The 14,596-nt window shown below is 45.0% G+C and overlaps 1 protein-coding gene across 1 annotated transcript in view; it reads left to right on the top strand.

Moving 5' to 3' along the window:
• The window catches only part of LOC102856189 (FERM domain-containing protein 3-like), a 178,814-nt gene that overhangs the window by 17,128 nt on the left and 147,090 nt on the right, over positions 1 to 14,596 (top strand). Inside the window, exons 2-3 of the mRNA XM_006903356.1 lie at positions 1,978 to 2,075; positions 9,472 to 9,595. Of these exons, the coding sequence (XP_006903418.1) occupies positions 1,978 to 2,075; positions 9,472 to 9,595 (222 nt within the window). The remainder of the gene's footprint in view (positions 1 to 1,977; positions 2,076 to 9,471; positions 9,596 to 14,596) is intronic.

Genomic DNA, 14,596 nt, shown 5'->3' with positions numbered 1-14,596 from the left:
CACAAGCTTCAGATCTGTTGTTCACAGAGTTGCTGTGAGTTGAAGTTGATTCAACAGCATTGACAACGCACAGGCATCCAACTATGTGGGCTGTGGAAAATTATAGACAATATTGAAGAGAATGAGAATTCCACAACACTGAATTGTGCCCATGCAGAATCTGAACACAAAACCAAGAAACAGTTGTTTGAAGGAGATACTTAATGGTTTAAGATCAGAAAAAGTGTACGGTGGACTTGTGCCTTCTGCCATACTTACTCTGTATGCAAATAATCCTAGAAGCTGGACTATATTAAGAAGGATATAGCATCAGATTTAGAGAAAGACTAGTCAACAGTTTGTGTTACGCATATGACACAACTTTCTTTGCAGACAAAGGAGAGGGATTTGAAGCTTGAAGACGTAGCCTTCAGTGTGTGGACTCCATCAAGAGAACAAAACTCAACCACTAGATTAGGCAACATCTTGATAAATGGAGGAAAGATTGAAGCTGTCAGTGATTTCATTTTACTTTGATCACATTTAACAGTGATTGAAAAATAGCAGTCGAGAAACCAAACATACTGCATTGGAAAAATCTGTTGTAAGGACCTCTCCAAAGTGCTAAAGATCAAGGATGTCAGTTTAAAGACAGACTGAGGTATTCTTGGCCAAAGCCATGGTATTTTCATATGTGTGTGACATTTCAGCAATGTTCGAGGAAGACTGAAAAAAAACTGACATTTTTGAGTCGTGGTGTTGCCAGGAAAGTCAGGCAGGGTGCTTCTGAGAAGAGAGAGTGGTAAGACTTTGTCTCAGAGTTTGGCTGCCTTGTAGAGTGCGCTGGTCCTCGGGAAAGCATTCAGTGAAGGAGAGGAAGACCCTCAATGAGATGGTTTGATGCGGTGACTGCGACAGTGGGCATGAGCCCAACAGAGACTGTGAGCACAGCGCTGGATCAGTCAGGGTTTGCATCTGTTTTACACAGGGAACCACAAGCTGACACGGATGCAAACACAAAACTAGATTTTTTGTGTGTGTCACAGGACGTTGAAAACCAAATTTTTGTGACTTTTGAAATTCAAAGGACTTCATTTAGAGACCCAGTGTCTCTAGCTCTCTGTAATTGCTGTGTGGTTGGTCCTGTGTGAACGTTGATGTGGCTGTGTGCACGCAGGGCCTGACCTCTGTGAGAGGAGCTGCTGCTTGCCACTCTGCCTCCCTCGTCCTGTAGGTCAGCCTGTGCCGTTCATGATCAGGTTTGCCTTGCTCAGCCTGTGGTTAAGTCTGCCCACCAGGTGAGGGAGGGAACACTAAACAGACAGCACCTGTGCCCTTACCTGTGACATCAACCTGTGCTTCATGGAAGTCCAGGTGTGTCAGAGGAGAAGCGGAGAAGCGAACTCCATCAGCTGTAAATGACTAGTTCTTCCTTACAAAGTACTACTGAATAGACTTGAACTTCCAACCTTTCTATCAGTAATTGATAACCTTAACCATGCCCACTGTCCAGAGACTTCTGTCACGGCTATACCCACAACCAAACCACAGCTGGCAAATCAGTTGATACTCATGGTGACACTTTATCAGATTTCCAAGGCTGTAAACCTGTGATGTGGTGACAGTGGTGGCCATGGTGTCATTGTCTGGGAGTAATGACATGAACCGGTGATATGGTGACAGTGCTGTCCGTGGTGTCACTGTAGGAGTTCCCACTGGAGCAGGCCTCGCTGGGCCCTGTTGATAGTCCTCATTCCTGGTTTCATGTCTCTCAACAACTGAGCCTGTTCATGAACAGAGAGTCATCCGTGGACACCTACTCTTCTAAGCTCCGAAGTCCTCTTTAGCTTTTGTGTCTGCTCCGTGAGAAATGTGACATGCCCCCTAGAGCCCTGGTGACTTGGGTAGGATGAACGTGAACCATTCTTCCATTTCTTCCACCTTTTGATTGAAACTGATGGTGCATCTTTCTCCTTTATTTCTTTTTTTTTTTTACAGATACCTTTTGTATTTGCAAATTAAGAGAGATATCTTCCATGGTCGACTCCTGTGCTCATTTTCGGATGCTGCCTACCTCGGGGCCTGCATTGTGCAAGGTGAGTGTGGCCTGGCTGTGCGTCCACTCTGGGGTTCAGCATCCCAGGGTGGTTTCTGGTCTTGGCTTGCGCTTGCTCCTTTGTGTGCTTCCTGCCCATGTGGCCCTGTGAGACCTGGCAGGGCTGGGTGGCTTAGCAACAGAGCCCTGCTCTAGGCGCCCCCAGGCACAGTGTCCTGAGGAAGTCCAGGGGAGGGGTCCACAGCCGCTCTGAAGAGGATGGGCTGGTGCTTTTACCGAGAGCCCAGAAAGGGAGTGTATGCTTAGAGCAGCAACCATCAAGTGTGAGGCTTTGTGTTCACGGTGAAGAGACCACCTTGTCCAGGAAGAGAGGTGTCCAATGTGGATTGTCATCCCTGGAGACCTCTGCATGTTTCCGTGATTTCCTCAATTTTTCTAGCAACATGATGTGAAGGAGGCGTGGAGTGGCGCCGTTGGTATGTGCTCACCTGCACCTCAAGGCTGTGGTTTAAGCCCACTGTGTGACCATGGACGAGCGGCCTCGTGACCTGTGTTCAGATTACAGCCCGGAAACCCCAGGAGAATTCTTCTCTGTCACACAGGGCTTGTCAGACCTTGGACCCTACATGATGGTAATGGGCTTCTTGTCTGCCTTTATATGAGGAGGAAAGCTGCAGTGTACTCTGTCAGCCACACTAGCTTCCCTCATTTCCTGATTATTTTAGCTCAGGGAAATGATTTAGACTCTTAGAGCATCAGTTCTTCATCTCTTTGTGGGGAGGTAATACCCCTCCCTGGGTGACGATTCCACAGGGCAAGCCCAGCATGGCCCAGCAGAGTGGAGGTAGGAGCAGATGTATGAGTGGGTGTGGGGGCAGGTAGAGGATGGTCCCCCCTGTAAGGACAGCAGAGGGGGAGGCAGTCTTGAGGATCCGGGGCGGCTCTTTGCCATGGTGATGGGCCCAGCACCCATAAAGAGCAGGCTCAGGTGTTCCGGTTCCCCTGGGCCAACCTGAAGGCAGCTGCCCACAGAGGCCATCTGCGGGAACTTAGGTGGCTCTGTTCTTTGTGGTCTGAATGTTAAAGACATGTTTATAAGCTGGGAGGCAATGAGAAGGTATAGAGAAAGAGAGGTACTACCAGCCAGGTAGAAACAGAGAGACACACAGGCAAGGCAGGGGATGCCTGAGGGAGCCGGCTGACCTGTGGCTCTGGAGTCCTGAAAGGATTTCCCTGGGTCATCTCTGTCACCGTGGTGGGGTGACTCTTCCTTACTGCCCCGAAGAAAGCCCTTCTTGTTGTGTGGATTTCCCTGCTGCCTGTCACTGGCCGTTTGGGTGCTCTGCATGGTCTGTGACACAGTCCCCTGGCAAGTGGTTTTTCAGTAAACTCTGGGTGACTTCTCTCCTTCCTTGGGAACATTCACTCTTAGAATTGTGTTTTAGTGGAGGTGACACAACCCTTTTAGATAGATATCCGGGTTTAAAGTGAAGAGCGTCAGATTACCAATAAGCACAGGAAGCACAGACCCACATGTGTTCACTTCCTGCTCATGGCAAACAGTTTCACACTTCTTTCTGGTCACAGCCGAGCATCTGCTTTCCAATATAGCTGGCTTCCCTCTCTCCTCCAACCCCACAGCACCTTCCTACAGAACCCAAGCTCTTTTCAAATTATCAGTGCCTGACAGGGACAGAATACTCGCACGCAGTGTAGCACAGGCTTGTCTGTGCTTACTCAGTTGGCAGCATCATGATAGATGGAGGAAAGATTGAAGTTGCCAAGGATTTCATTTTAAATGGGTTTACAACCAATACCCCTGGTAGCAGCTATCTTGAAATCAGAGGATGTGTTTCATTTAGGAAATCTCCTGTCAGGGACATCTCCAAAATGCTAAAGAGCAAGAATGTCAGTTTAAAGACCAAGGTGCAGTGAATCCAAACCATAGTATTTTCATTTGCTTCATACACCTGGAAATTGGATAATGAATAAAGGAGACTGAACAATTGATGCCTGTGAATTGTCATGCTTGCGTGGAGTATTGAATATACCCCGGAATGCCAAAAGAACCAATAAGCCTTCAAGGGAGTGCAAACTGAGTGCTCCTTAGAGGCAAGGATGCTTAAACTTATTCTCACGTACTTAAAGCATGTTTTGAAGGGGACTTGGAGAGAGACATCAAGCTGACAAAGGTAGAAGGTTGGGAAAGGGAAGACCCTTACTGAGTATCTTGACTACCACAGTGGGTTTGAGCATGAGCATGGTGCAGGGTAAGGCATCATTGAGATCTCTTGTTCATAGGATCTCTATGAGTCATAATTTACTTGATGCCACATCACAACAACTATAGTGAACAATTTGACCACGTTAAATCATTGGCTTATGGCAGAGAGAACTTTCCACCTGCCCCTAGGTGAAGTATAGGTTCCGGAAAGTGGCCTCTGTTACATCCAAGCAAAAGGATGTTAAAACCTGGTGTTGTTGTTATGTGCCATCGAGTAGAATCTGACTCATAGCGACCCTATGTACAACAGCTCGCAACCCTGCTCTATCCTGAGACAATTTCGTCATCTCTGACACATCAGCCTCCATTACTTCAGTCACTGAGTCAGTCAATCCATCTCATCCAGGATCTTCCTTTCTTGCACTGTCCTTCCATCTTTCCAAGCATGATGTCCCTCTCCAAGGACTGATCATTCCTTGCAGCATGCCCAAAGTATGTCAGACAGAGCTTTAGAATCCTTGCCTCCAAGGAGCAGCCTGGCTTCACCCTCTCCAGGATGAAACTATTTGTTCTCTTAGCAGTCCATGGTATATTTGTGAAGTATTTGTGAAGACCATTGTTTGGGTCAGGTTGACTTTTGTCTCCAGACTGACATCGTTGTTCTTCAGTACTCTGGATAGGTCCCTAACAGTAGATTTTTCCAATGCAATTTGTCTTTTGATTTCCAGGCTGCTGGTACCAAGGGTGTTGATTGTGGAGCCAAACAAACTAAAGCTGTTAACAATCTCAATCTTTTAACTGTCTATCATGGTGCTGCCAATCGGCCCAGTGGTGAGAACTTTTGTTCTTAAAGTTAAGTTTCAATCTTTATTGAAGGCTGCAGTCCTTGACCTTGTGCAGCAAAATGCCTCAGGTCCTCCTCAGTTCTCACAAACAAGGTTGTGTCATCTGCATAACACAACTTGTTGATGAGTCTTCCTCAAATCTTGATGCCACATTCCTCCTCATAGAGCCCAGCCTCCAGAATGATATGTTCTGCATATAGCTTGAAAAGGAGTAGAGATAGAATGCATTCCTGGCAAAATCACCTTTCCTGATTTTGAAACATGCAGTATTTCCTTGCTCTGTTCTGAACACTTACTCCTCATCCAAGTGTAGGTTTCATATAAGCACAATCAAGTGTTCTGGGATTCCCATTCTTCTCAGAGTTAGCTAGTTTGTTGTGATCCACACAGTCAAATGCCTTTCCATCATCAATGAAACACAGACATTCCTCTGATACTCTCTGCTTACAGCCAAGATCCATCTAACAGTGACTGTAATGTCCCTAGTGCCATGGCTTCCCCTAAACCCAGACTGCACATCTGGAAGTGCTCTGTTGATGTGCTGTTCCAGTCATTTCTGGATAATTTTTAGCAGGATCTTACTTGCATGTGATATTAATCATATTGTTCGATAATTTCCACACCCTTTTAAGTCAGCTTTCTTTGGAATGGGAACAAATGTGGATCTCTTCAAGTTAGTTGTCCAGTGGTTGTCTTCCAGATTTCTTGGCACAACCTGTTGAGCACATCCAGGAGGAAGCATCTGTTTGTTGAAATGTATTAGTTGGTATGTCGTCAATTCCTTGGGTCTTGTTTTTTGCCAATTCCTTGAGAGCAGCTCAAACTTCCTCTTTCATAACCATATACTCTTGATCTTATGTTGTGCCATAAAGTTCTTCTGTGTCAGCCAGTTCTTTTTGGTACAGTAACTCTGTGTACTCACTCTTTCTATCTTATTTGATGCTTCCTGGGTCATTGAGCATTCTGCTCACAGTATCCTTAAGTATTGCAGCTCGAGGCTTGAATTTGTTCTTTAGTTCCCTCAGCTTAATGCTGAGCGCCTTCGTCCCTTTGGATATTCCAACTCCAGCTTTTTTGCACATTTCATTATAACACACACTGATGTCTTTATTCATTGTGGAAGTATCAGTTCCTAGTTAAAATACTCAATAAAATTGTAAACAGCACAACAGTGTGTCAGGATTTTAAAAAGATTAGGCACTAGGAAATTACAGCCAGTGCTCCAAGGACAAGTCCGATAGAAGTCTCTATTGCAGAGCTCTCTGTCCTGTCACAGAAGTGCCATGGAGGTGAGAGAGGCCTCATTGTATCCTTCCGTGCAGTTATTACTGACCACACACACGGTGCTAGGTGCTGCAGAGAAGGCAGAGCAGGCTGTGGACTACAGGCCTGGAAGGCACTCTGCAGCCTCACAGGTGATGGCATCTGTGTTTCATCCATTGTAAATCAGATCAGGAGGGTCTGTGATGCTCAGTGAGTGGCTCAGCAGCCCTTCAGATAATCTGAAATGCAGATAAGGATCTACTTTGTCATATCAGCTTGTTTTTACATAGGGAATAGGGAATGCGCAGTAAATGATAAGAAGTATGAAGTCATATGACTTTTCATTAAGTCCTTGTTTGCTGAAGGTAAGCATCAGTATATTGTGGCTTTGTATAAAAAGTCATACACCCAGAGTTTACCTGTCTGTACATATGGGAAAAAAGAAGCATATTTAATACATGCAAACTATTTCTGTAACTATATTTTCAAAACTACAAAAGGAGCAAATACAGTGTGGACAATGAGAGGAAAGGAAGACTGAGCCTGTCTGTAACTCTAGAAAGGGAAAATGTCACCATGGGCAACACCCACAGTACCAGACAAATAGCTACAAGATCTGGCATGACCCTCACATGTCTGCAGCTACTTCTGCTAAATCATTGGGTCCAATGGTCATTGCAAATTGACTCACCGACTTTATTTTACTCACAGTTGTGAGATTTATTGTGGAAATTGGATGGGGGATAGGGGAAGCAAAGGATATCATCCAATGAAAGTCCAGGCTTACTCCAGCACTCCTAAACCAGATTAACCGCAAGAGAATATTCCTCAATAGTTTCAGTCACTTAGTTAATCGCACAGGAGGAAATTGCCCATCCTTCTGCCTCGGAGCAGCTGGTGGCCTTGAACTGTGTGCCTTCAGTATTGCAGTGCAGCTTTTTGCCACTAGGCCACCAGAATTGGTGAAGAATATTGAATCAGCCATAGACTGCCAATAGAACAAACAAATCCATTTGGGAGGAAGTGCAACCAGAATACACCTCAGAAGTAATTTTTGGATGTAATTATGAGGAGGGGCTGTAATCGCGAGAAAGACGTCATGTTTGGTAAAACAGGGTCAATGAAAAAGAGGGGGACCTTCAATGAAATAAGTTGACATAGTGGTCACAACAGTGACTTTAAGTGCAAAAGAGATTCTAAGAATGTTTTGTTGCATGTAGGGTTGCTGAGTCAGACCCATCTCCACAACACATAACAGCAACAAATATTCAGGACCCTGTTGGGATGTGTCATTGTCTGAGGGGTCTTCCTGGATTACCCTTTCAGTCTTACCCCACCTGCACATCATTCTTGATCACAATATTTTGCTTTGTTACCTTGTAAGCTATTATATCTGAAACACTTTTATTGATTTGGTTTTGGTTTTATTATGTATTTCACCCTCTATAGAATCTTAGGAGTGTAGGATATGGGGTCTAGCAATATTACAGTGCCTGATATACAGTAAGTTCTTGAATATGATTATATAAATAATGTATCAGTCCACTAGCCTAGACTGCATTAATGCATGCTTTCTCGCTGTGCTTTTCTTGGTATGGAAAACAAAACTTGAATAGTTACAGGTTTTTAGTTACAAAAAGAATACTTCATGCTTAAGCTGAGATAATGGTGACAGAGAAGCTGTAAGGAATGAAAACATAGCTTGTGATGGGGAGGCATTGACCTTCACCTTGATGCCCACCCAGTGTGGTTCCCACAGCAATTTCTTGTCTAAATTTCCAGGTGTTTCTGGATCACACAAATTGTGGTTAACTTTGAGAAGAATCAGAATTCCAGAACACTTGACTGGCTCATATGAAACCTAAATTTGGACCAGGAAGCAGTCGTTAGAACAGAACAAGGAAACACTGCACAGTTCAAAATCAGGAAAGAAGTGCATCAGCGATGTGTCCTGTCTCCATGCCTTTTCAACCTATGTGCAGAAGGAAGGCATTATTCAGGAAGTAGGGCTTTATAAGAAGGAATGTAGCATCAGGATTGGAAGTAGACTCATCAACAACCTGTATTATGGAAATGACACACTCTTGCTTATCGAAACTGAGGAGAACATGAGGCGTTTGCTGCAGACGATCAAGGACTATAATCTTCAATATGGATTCAAGTTCAACTTCAAGAAAACAAAGATTTTCACCACTGGGTCTACTGGCAGCACCATGATGAATGGAGAAGAGATTGAGATTGTTAACAGCTTCAGCTTGCTGAGCTCCAGAGTCAACACTCTTGGCATCTGAGAGGGAGGGATACTGGATGTCCCACAAAGCTTTGAAAACACTAAAATACTGTCTGGCTTCTCAAGTGCAAGTAGTGTCCTCACTTAGACACATGGATGTAAGAATTTTACTGTCTGAGTGACAGCATTGGTCTGACAGGTTGTGTACTGGTGGTGGCTTATGTGTTTCTATGATGCTGGAAGCTATGCTACAGGCATTTAAAATATTAGCAGGATGACCCATCATGGACAGTTTTCAGTGTCTAAAAGTGGAGAGTTTTAGCTGGATATAGATTAACAAGAAAGGCCTGGTGATCTGCTTCTGCAAACTGCTGTCAACACCCTTTCTATCACTCCGGGATATTTGAGCACATGGTGAGGAAGGACGAGCCACCAGAGAGGACACCATGGTTGGACTAAAGGGCTATCAGAGGTCAAAGAGGCTCTTCGTTACAAGACCTGGCACAGTAGCCACAAGAATGGACTCCAGCACGCTGGTGATGTGAGAATGATGCAGGATCCAGTACTATTTTGTTCATTTCTCACAAGGTTGCCATGACTTAGAGTTGACTTGATGGAGGCTAACGTTAACAACAGTGTATAGATGTGGAAAATGAGGCTACCAGGGCATTCAGACAAATGTCCATGACACATGGCTGGATCGGAACAGGAAGATGAGCTTTCTCATGCATGATCAGGCTCTTTCCATGCACACACTGCCATCGGTTGGGCCTGAGTTATCCCAAGCTTCACTTTTTGGGTGAAAGGAGACACTGCCTATCCCCTGCTTGTGTTGTTCTTAATCTTTCTCTTTATCCTTTCTCACTGGACACAGCTGAGCTCGGCGATTACGATCCTGATGAGCATCCTGAAAATTACATCAGTGAATTTGAGATTTTCCCCAAGCAGTCGCAAAAGCTGGAAAGAAAAATCATGGAAATTCATAAAAATGAACTCAGGTAAGATGGGCAGATGTTTGTAAGAATTACAGAAATAGAAATAGGGAGTTATTCTTGTTACAGGGAGTATGGGAAGCATGTTGTGGAAATACAGTGCTGGTGATGGATGGGCAGGTTTGCGGGAGGCTGAGCGGGTGTTTCTGGGCTCTGTCAAGAAAAGAGGCGCTAGCTCCATGGTGTTCTCGATTCGCAGCAGTCTCGGTCTTCTGGGGCCTGAGTGGCTGTCAATGAGCCATCAGCAGTTATTAGAGCCATGTATTTTCCTACGGATGGGCTTCTAAACCACCTTGAGCTTCTGAAAGTGAAACATGGGTAAATAAGTAATCACTCCCACTTGAGTTTTATGTTGCTGTCCATTCTCTTCCCTCCCTGGTAGCCACTGCTAGAAGCACTGACTCCAGAGAAAGTCAAGTTCATGGCAAAGCTGCCTTTGTTAAGCTGCTCTCGGGTGATGGAGTTGGCATTTTCACGTCTTGGGCTGCCGTGTGTGGTTGTAGACTGCTGAGGTGTAGTCTTGGGAGGATCAAAACTGCATCCAGTATTCACTGTGTTCTAAACGTTTTACACACACTGATTCAATTAATCTTCATACCTATAAGGTTATTTTCTTTTTAGCCATGGGGAACTGAAACACAGAAAGGTTAAGTAACATAGGCAAGGCCACACAGTTAAGTGGCCACCGAGTCAAGGTGTGAATCCAGTCTGGCTCCAGAGTCTGTGTGCTTAAACATGACATGAAGCATGCAGGGGTTAGCATCAGTGTGAAATTCGGGTAACTCACGTTGTCTGCACCCTGTAGGATTTAAGTTCTAGACAAATCACAGAAAAATTCTCTTTGATGATAAAAACAAGCCTTAGTTGTATTGATATTGAAGGGTTGCAAGATCTGAGATATTCCCTTCTTCTGGGCAGCTGATAATTATAAAGAAAATCATGTCCCCAGATTATGAATTCTGGGATAGTCCTGTCCCCTGAGAGGGCCGTGTTTGAGCTCTCAGCTGTGTGCACGCACTCCCCTTCCTGGTAAGTCTGAGAAGAGCAATTATACATGTGTTCATTGCTGATTGTTAGGCACTGTATAATTGGCTAGGTTCATAGTTCAGCCTTAGGAGAATCTGTTCTTACTGTTAAAGAGAATTCGGCATCAAGATTTGAGAAAACAATATACTGATGTTGTTAGGTGCGCAGATCTTGACCCTGCCTGTCCTGTGTCATCCTCACACTTCCTGACACACTCAGGCCCATTGCAGCAGTCACTGTGTCAGTCCACCTGGGTGAGGGTCTTCCTCATTTTTATTTTTTTTGGGGGGTCTTCCTCATTTTTGCCGACCCTCCACTTTTCCAAGCCTGATGTCCCTCCCCAAGGAACAGCCTCTCCTAACAACATGGTCAGAGTATGTGAGATGAAGCTTTATCCCTTTGCTTCTAAGGAGCACTCAGACATAGTAATGTCTGATAATCCAGAGCTTTGCTGATGGTGCAGCCACTGGGGAAAGTGTGGCATTTTCTCAAAAAGTTGCAAATCGAGATACCATTTGACCCCGCAATTCCACTACTGGGAATATACCCTATACTGGGAATAACTGCCATCCAAGCAGATATATGCACACCCATGCTTATTGCAGCTTTGTTCACAGTAGCAAAGAGTTGTAAACAACCCAAGTGCCCATCAACAAACGAATACATAGAGAAGCTGTGGTATATTCACACAATGGAATACTACGCTGCATTGAAAAACAAGGAACTCATACAATATTATTTAAAATGGGCGACCCTAGAGGACATTATGCTGAGTAAGATAACTCAGTCTCAAGAAGACGAATACTGCCTAATTCCATTGTTGTAGATTGGGACTGACATCAGGGTTGGGGTAAGATTGAGAAAAACTGGATAAATTATGTATACTGCATTGAAACATATGAGGGAGAGAACAGCTTAAAAGCAATATATAATAGGGTATTATGATTATCACAGGAATCCAGAATTAAGGTTGCATTCGGGGTGGGGGTTGGGGGGGTGTATGCTAACGAAGGAGTTTATCTCTTGCTTTTCGAAGAGAGGAGCGAACTGGGGCAGGGGAGGGGAGTAGAGAGAAAGGTACAACAATGAATCAATGGAAATCCAAAATTTCTGTAAATGTTCATTAAAATTAATAAAATAATTTAAAAAAATTAACTTTGCTGAAAGCATCTGAGTCTACCAGCCTCGTGGTTAGGAACTGTGTGCTGTCAGCCCCAAGGCTAATAGTTCAGAAGATCGCCAAGCATCTTGAAGCTTTTTGTTAGCACCTGAGAGTATTAACCATTTGTGTGAACACACACAGATAGACAAACCCATACAAACATCCCCTGCCCCCGAGACTTCTTGCAGGTTGGTAGGAAATGAGACTCAAGAGATCTGTGGTTAGAATCGGCCAGGCCCAGCCCTGATACATATATATGGTTTACATGATCATAATAAACACCTGCTGCACCCTTATGGATGCCACAGCCAGAGCTCAGTGCTCCACAGCCATTTCCTTATTAATGCAAGTGAGATAGAGGCAGCATTATTTCTAGTCTGCAATGTGACAGGCATACCTGGAGCAGTCGAAGGACTTGCCTCGTCAGTCAACAGGCGTGCTGGGCCTTCAGCTTGGTGCTGACCCCACACTTATTGTCCACTGCTCTGAGCAGTCGTGAGGGAACCAGGCTGTCAGATTTCACTTCACAGAGATCGCCATGGATCTGACCCCAGAAGAAGACTGTGGCTTAAGGGCCAGTTGGCAGTTTCTGACAGAAGAAATAACAAGGCTGTGAAACAGAATAGGAAATGGAAAGAAGTATCTCAAAAGACATTTCCATAAGACTTGATGAGCTGGTGGATGTCACCGTGAGAAAACGGATGGACCAAGGAAGATTTCCCCAGTGCTTTTTATATGTGATTAGAAATCTATAGATGAGGCTCGTGCCAGTGCCTGGACTTGTGTGCTCATCATGCAACGGAACAGAGGGAGGCATCATCAGCCAGCCATGGTTTATAAATCTGAAAACGAAACCCCAGGTGTGATCACAGCTGCTGCTCTGTGGTTTGGTTAACTGTCCACAAAGCCCTTGGGAAGATGCACAGCTGGAGGGCTGGAGGGTGTGGCAGCTGGAGATGAAAGGGCTCTGCAGCTTGAGGGGCATCTTCCTGTGTTTCACCTCCTCTCTCCCAAGTAGTCATGGCGTCTGTCTGCATCAGTGTGGCAGAAAGTTTCCAGCTTTGCCTGGGAAGTTGAGAAGACATTGACAGTGCAGAGGGAGAGGCATTTTCTAGAGTCAGAGGGGATACTGCTGCAGAGGCTGAGCTTTCTCTGGGGTCCAGTGCCTCCCCCCACAAGTCATGAGCTCATTGTCTTTTTGTGTGAGGGATCAGATCTTTGGTTGGATGCTGTGTGAACCCACGTGTGGTGTGTCAGGAAAGGGTGTAGCTGGTGGATTGCCGTGTGTACCCACGTGTGGTGTGTTGGGAAGGGGATAGCTGGCGGACACTTGAACAGGGCTGCTCAGCTGTGACTGTTCTGCCCTTCTGTTACTGTGACACCCAGGACACTCTCGTATGGCCGCCGCCAGATTATTACTACAGAGGCTTCCTGAGAGGATTGAGCTGGGGCTTGGAGAGCCTGATAAACAGATTTCTTCTTCCTGGCTCCCAGAGCAGTTGAATGATGGCAGTAGAGAGAAGCGTCCATATGTTAGAAGAGGTGGTGGTGGTGACGCTGATATGTTAGCAGAGGTGGTGACGGTGACGCTGGTGAATGTTGCTGTGTTTTAATAAAACTTTTTGACAGAACTGGGTGGCAGGCCAGGCCTGACTCAGGGCTCTTGTTTGCTGACTCCTGTTCAGGATACTTGGCAGAGCAGATAGGAAAACAGTTTCTGCTTCACTCCCCTTCTACTTTAGGCGGTTTTAAGACAACGTGAGCCATACTGTTTGTAAAACTGTGTGTGCCATGAATCTTTGAATGACGTGCATTTGGGTCTAAGCTGAGCAGAGTTGAGTCCTCCTCCAGAGCCTCTGGTGGCTGGAGGAAGCCATTGCCAGTCCTGTGGGAATTTGACAGAACTCCCTATCCTTTTCAGTGCTCTTGTTTTCCATTTTCCTCATCCTTCTGTCAGTCCTGAGGATGTCAGTGCTCAAGGATTATCCTGATTTCGGTGACTGGACCCAGATGGGCTTCTCTGGACATGTTCCTAGCATCCACCTGAGTTTCTCTTATCCTCTCACCACCAGGCATCACATTTGTCATTATAAGCAAAGACATTTGGTTTAGGTTTAGTCCCAGGCTTGGGTGTTCTGTACCATCAAGTCAGAACCAACCTGGAGCTGGCCTTCCAGCAGGTTTTCAGAGGCAGTTAATTGCATAGGAGAAAATTGGCCATCCTTCTTTCTCAGAACAGCTGGTAGGTTTGAACTTTCTGCCTCTACAGCTTCTTACCACGAGGCCACCAGAGCTCCCTCAATTGTCAATGAAGTGGTTTCTGATAAAATATTGCTTACCCTTAAAGAACAGAAAAATCACCCATCTGGCTCCCATTCTAATGATCTAAAGACACAAAGTTCATGCTGGAAGTAGTGCTGATCCTGAGAGGAATTTAAATGGAATCATCTTTTTACTTCTCAAAACTCATATTCCCTACAAATTGTGTTCCATGTATTCTAGCCCAGATATATAGTTTCAAAACCATCAAACTTTCTAGAAATCAATACTGTACCGTGATGAATGCCAACGCCTCCTTACAAACTACTTTTGTGTAGTTGTGAGAGGAGTCTTTATTATCTAAGGAGAAGCAAAGCAATACTGTTGTATAATCCCAATCTTTCTTACAAAGGTCCTTTCTTTATTTTCCTTCCCAAGTCTCTCATTCCAAAACCCTATCCTATCTCCCTGGTAGAACATCAGATCTGTTTTCTGCTGCTACTTGGTATGACAACCTTATCTAAGCTCCCAGCAAGGACTTTTCTAGGAAGGGTTGGTCA

Source organism: Elephantulus edwardii, unplaced genomic scaffold (genome assembly GCF_000299155.1).
Source record: "Elephantulus edwardii isolate Elephantulus edwardi_28Jun2011 unplaced genomic scaffold, EleEdw1.0 scaffold00582, whole genome shotgun sequence".
NCBI lineage: Eukaryota > Metazoa > Chordata > Mammalia > Macroscelidea > Macroscelididae > Elephantulus > Elephantulus edwardii.
Note: the sequence above shows the minus strand (reverse complement) of the source record. Positions and strands in the feature narration are given on the sequence as shown.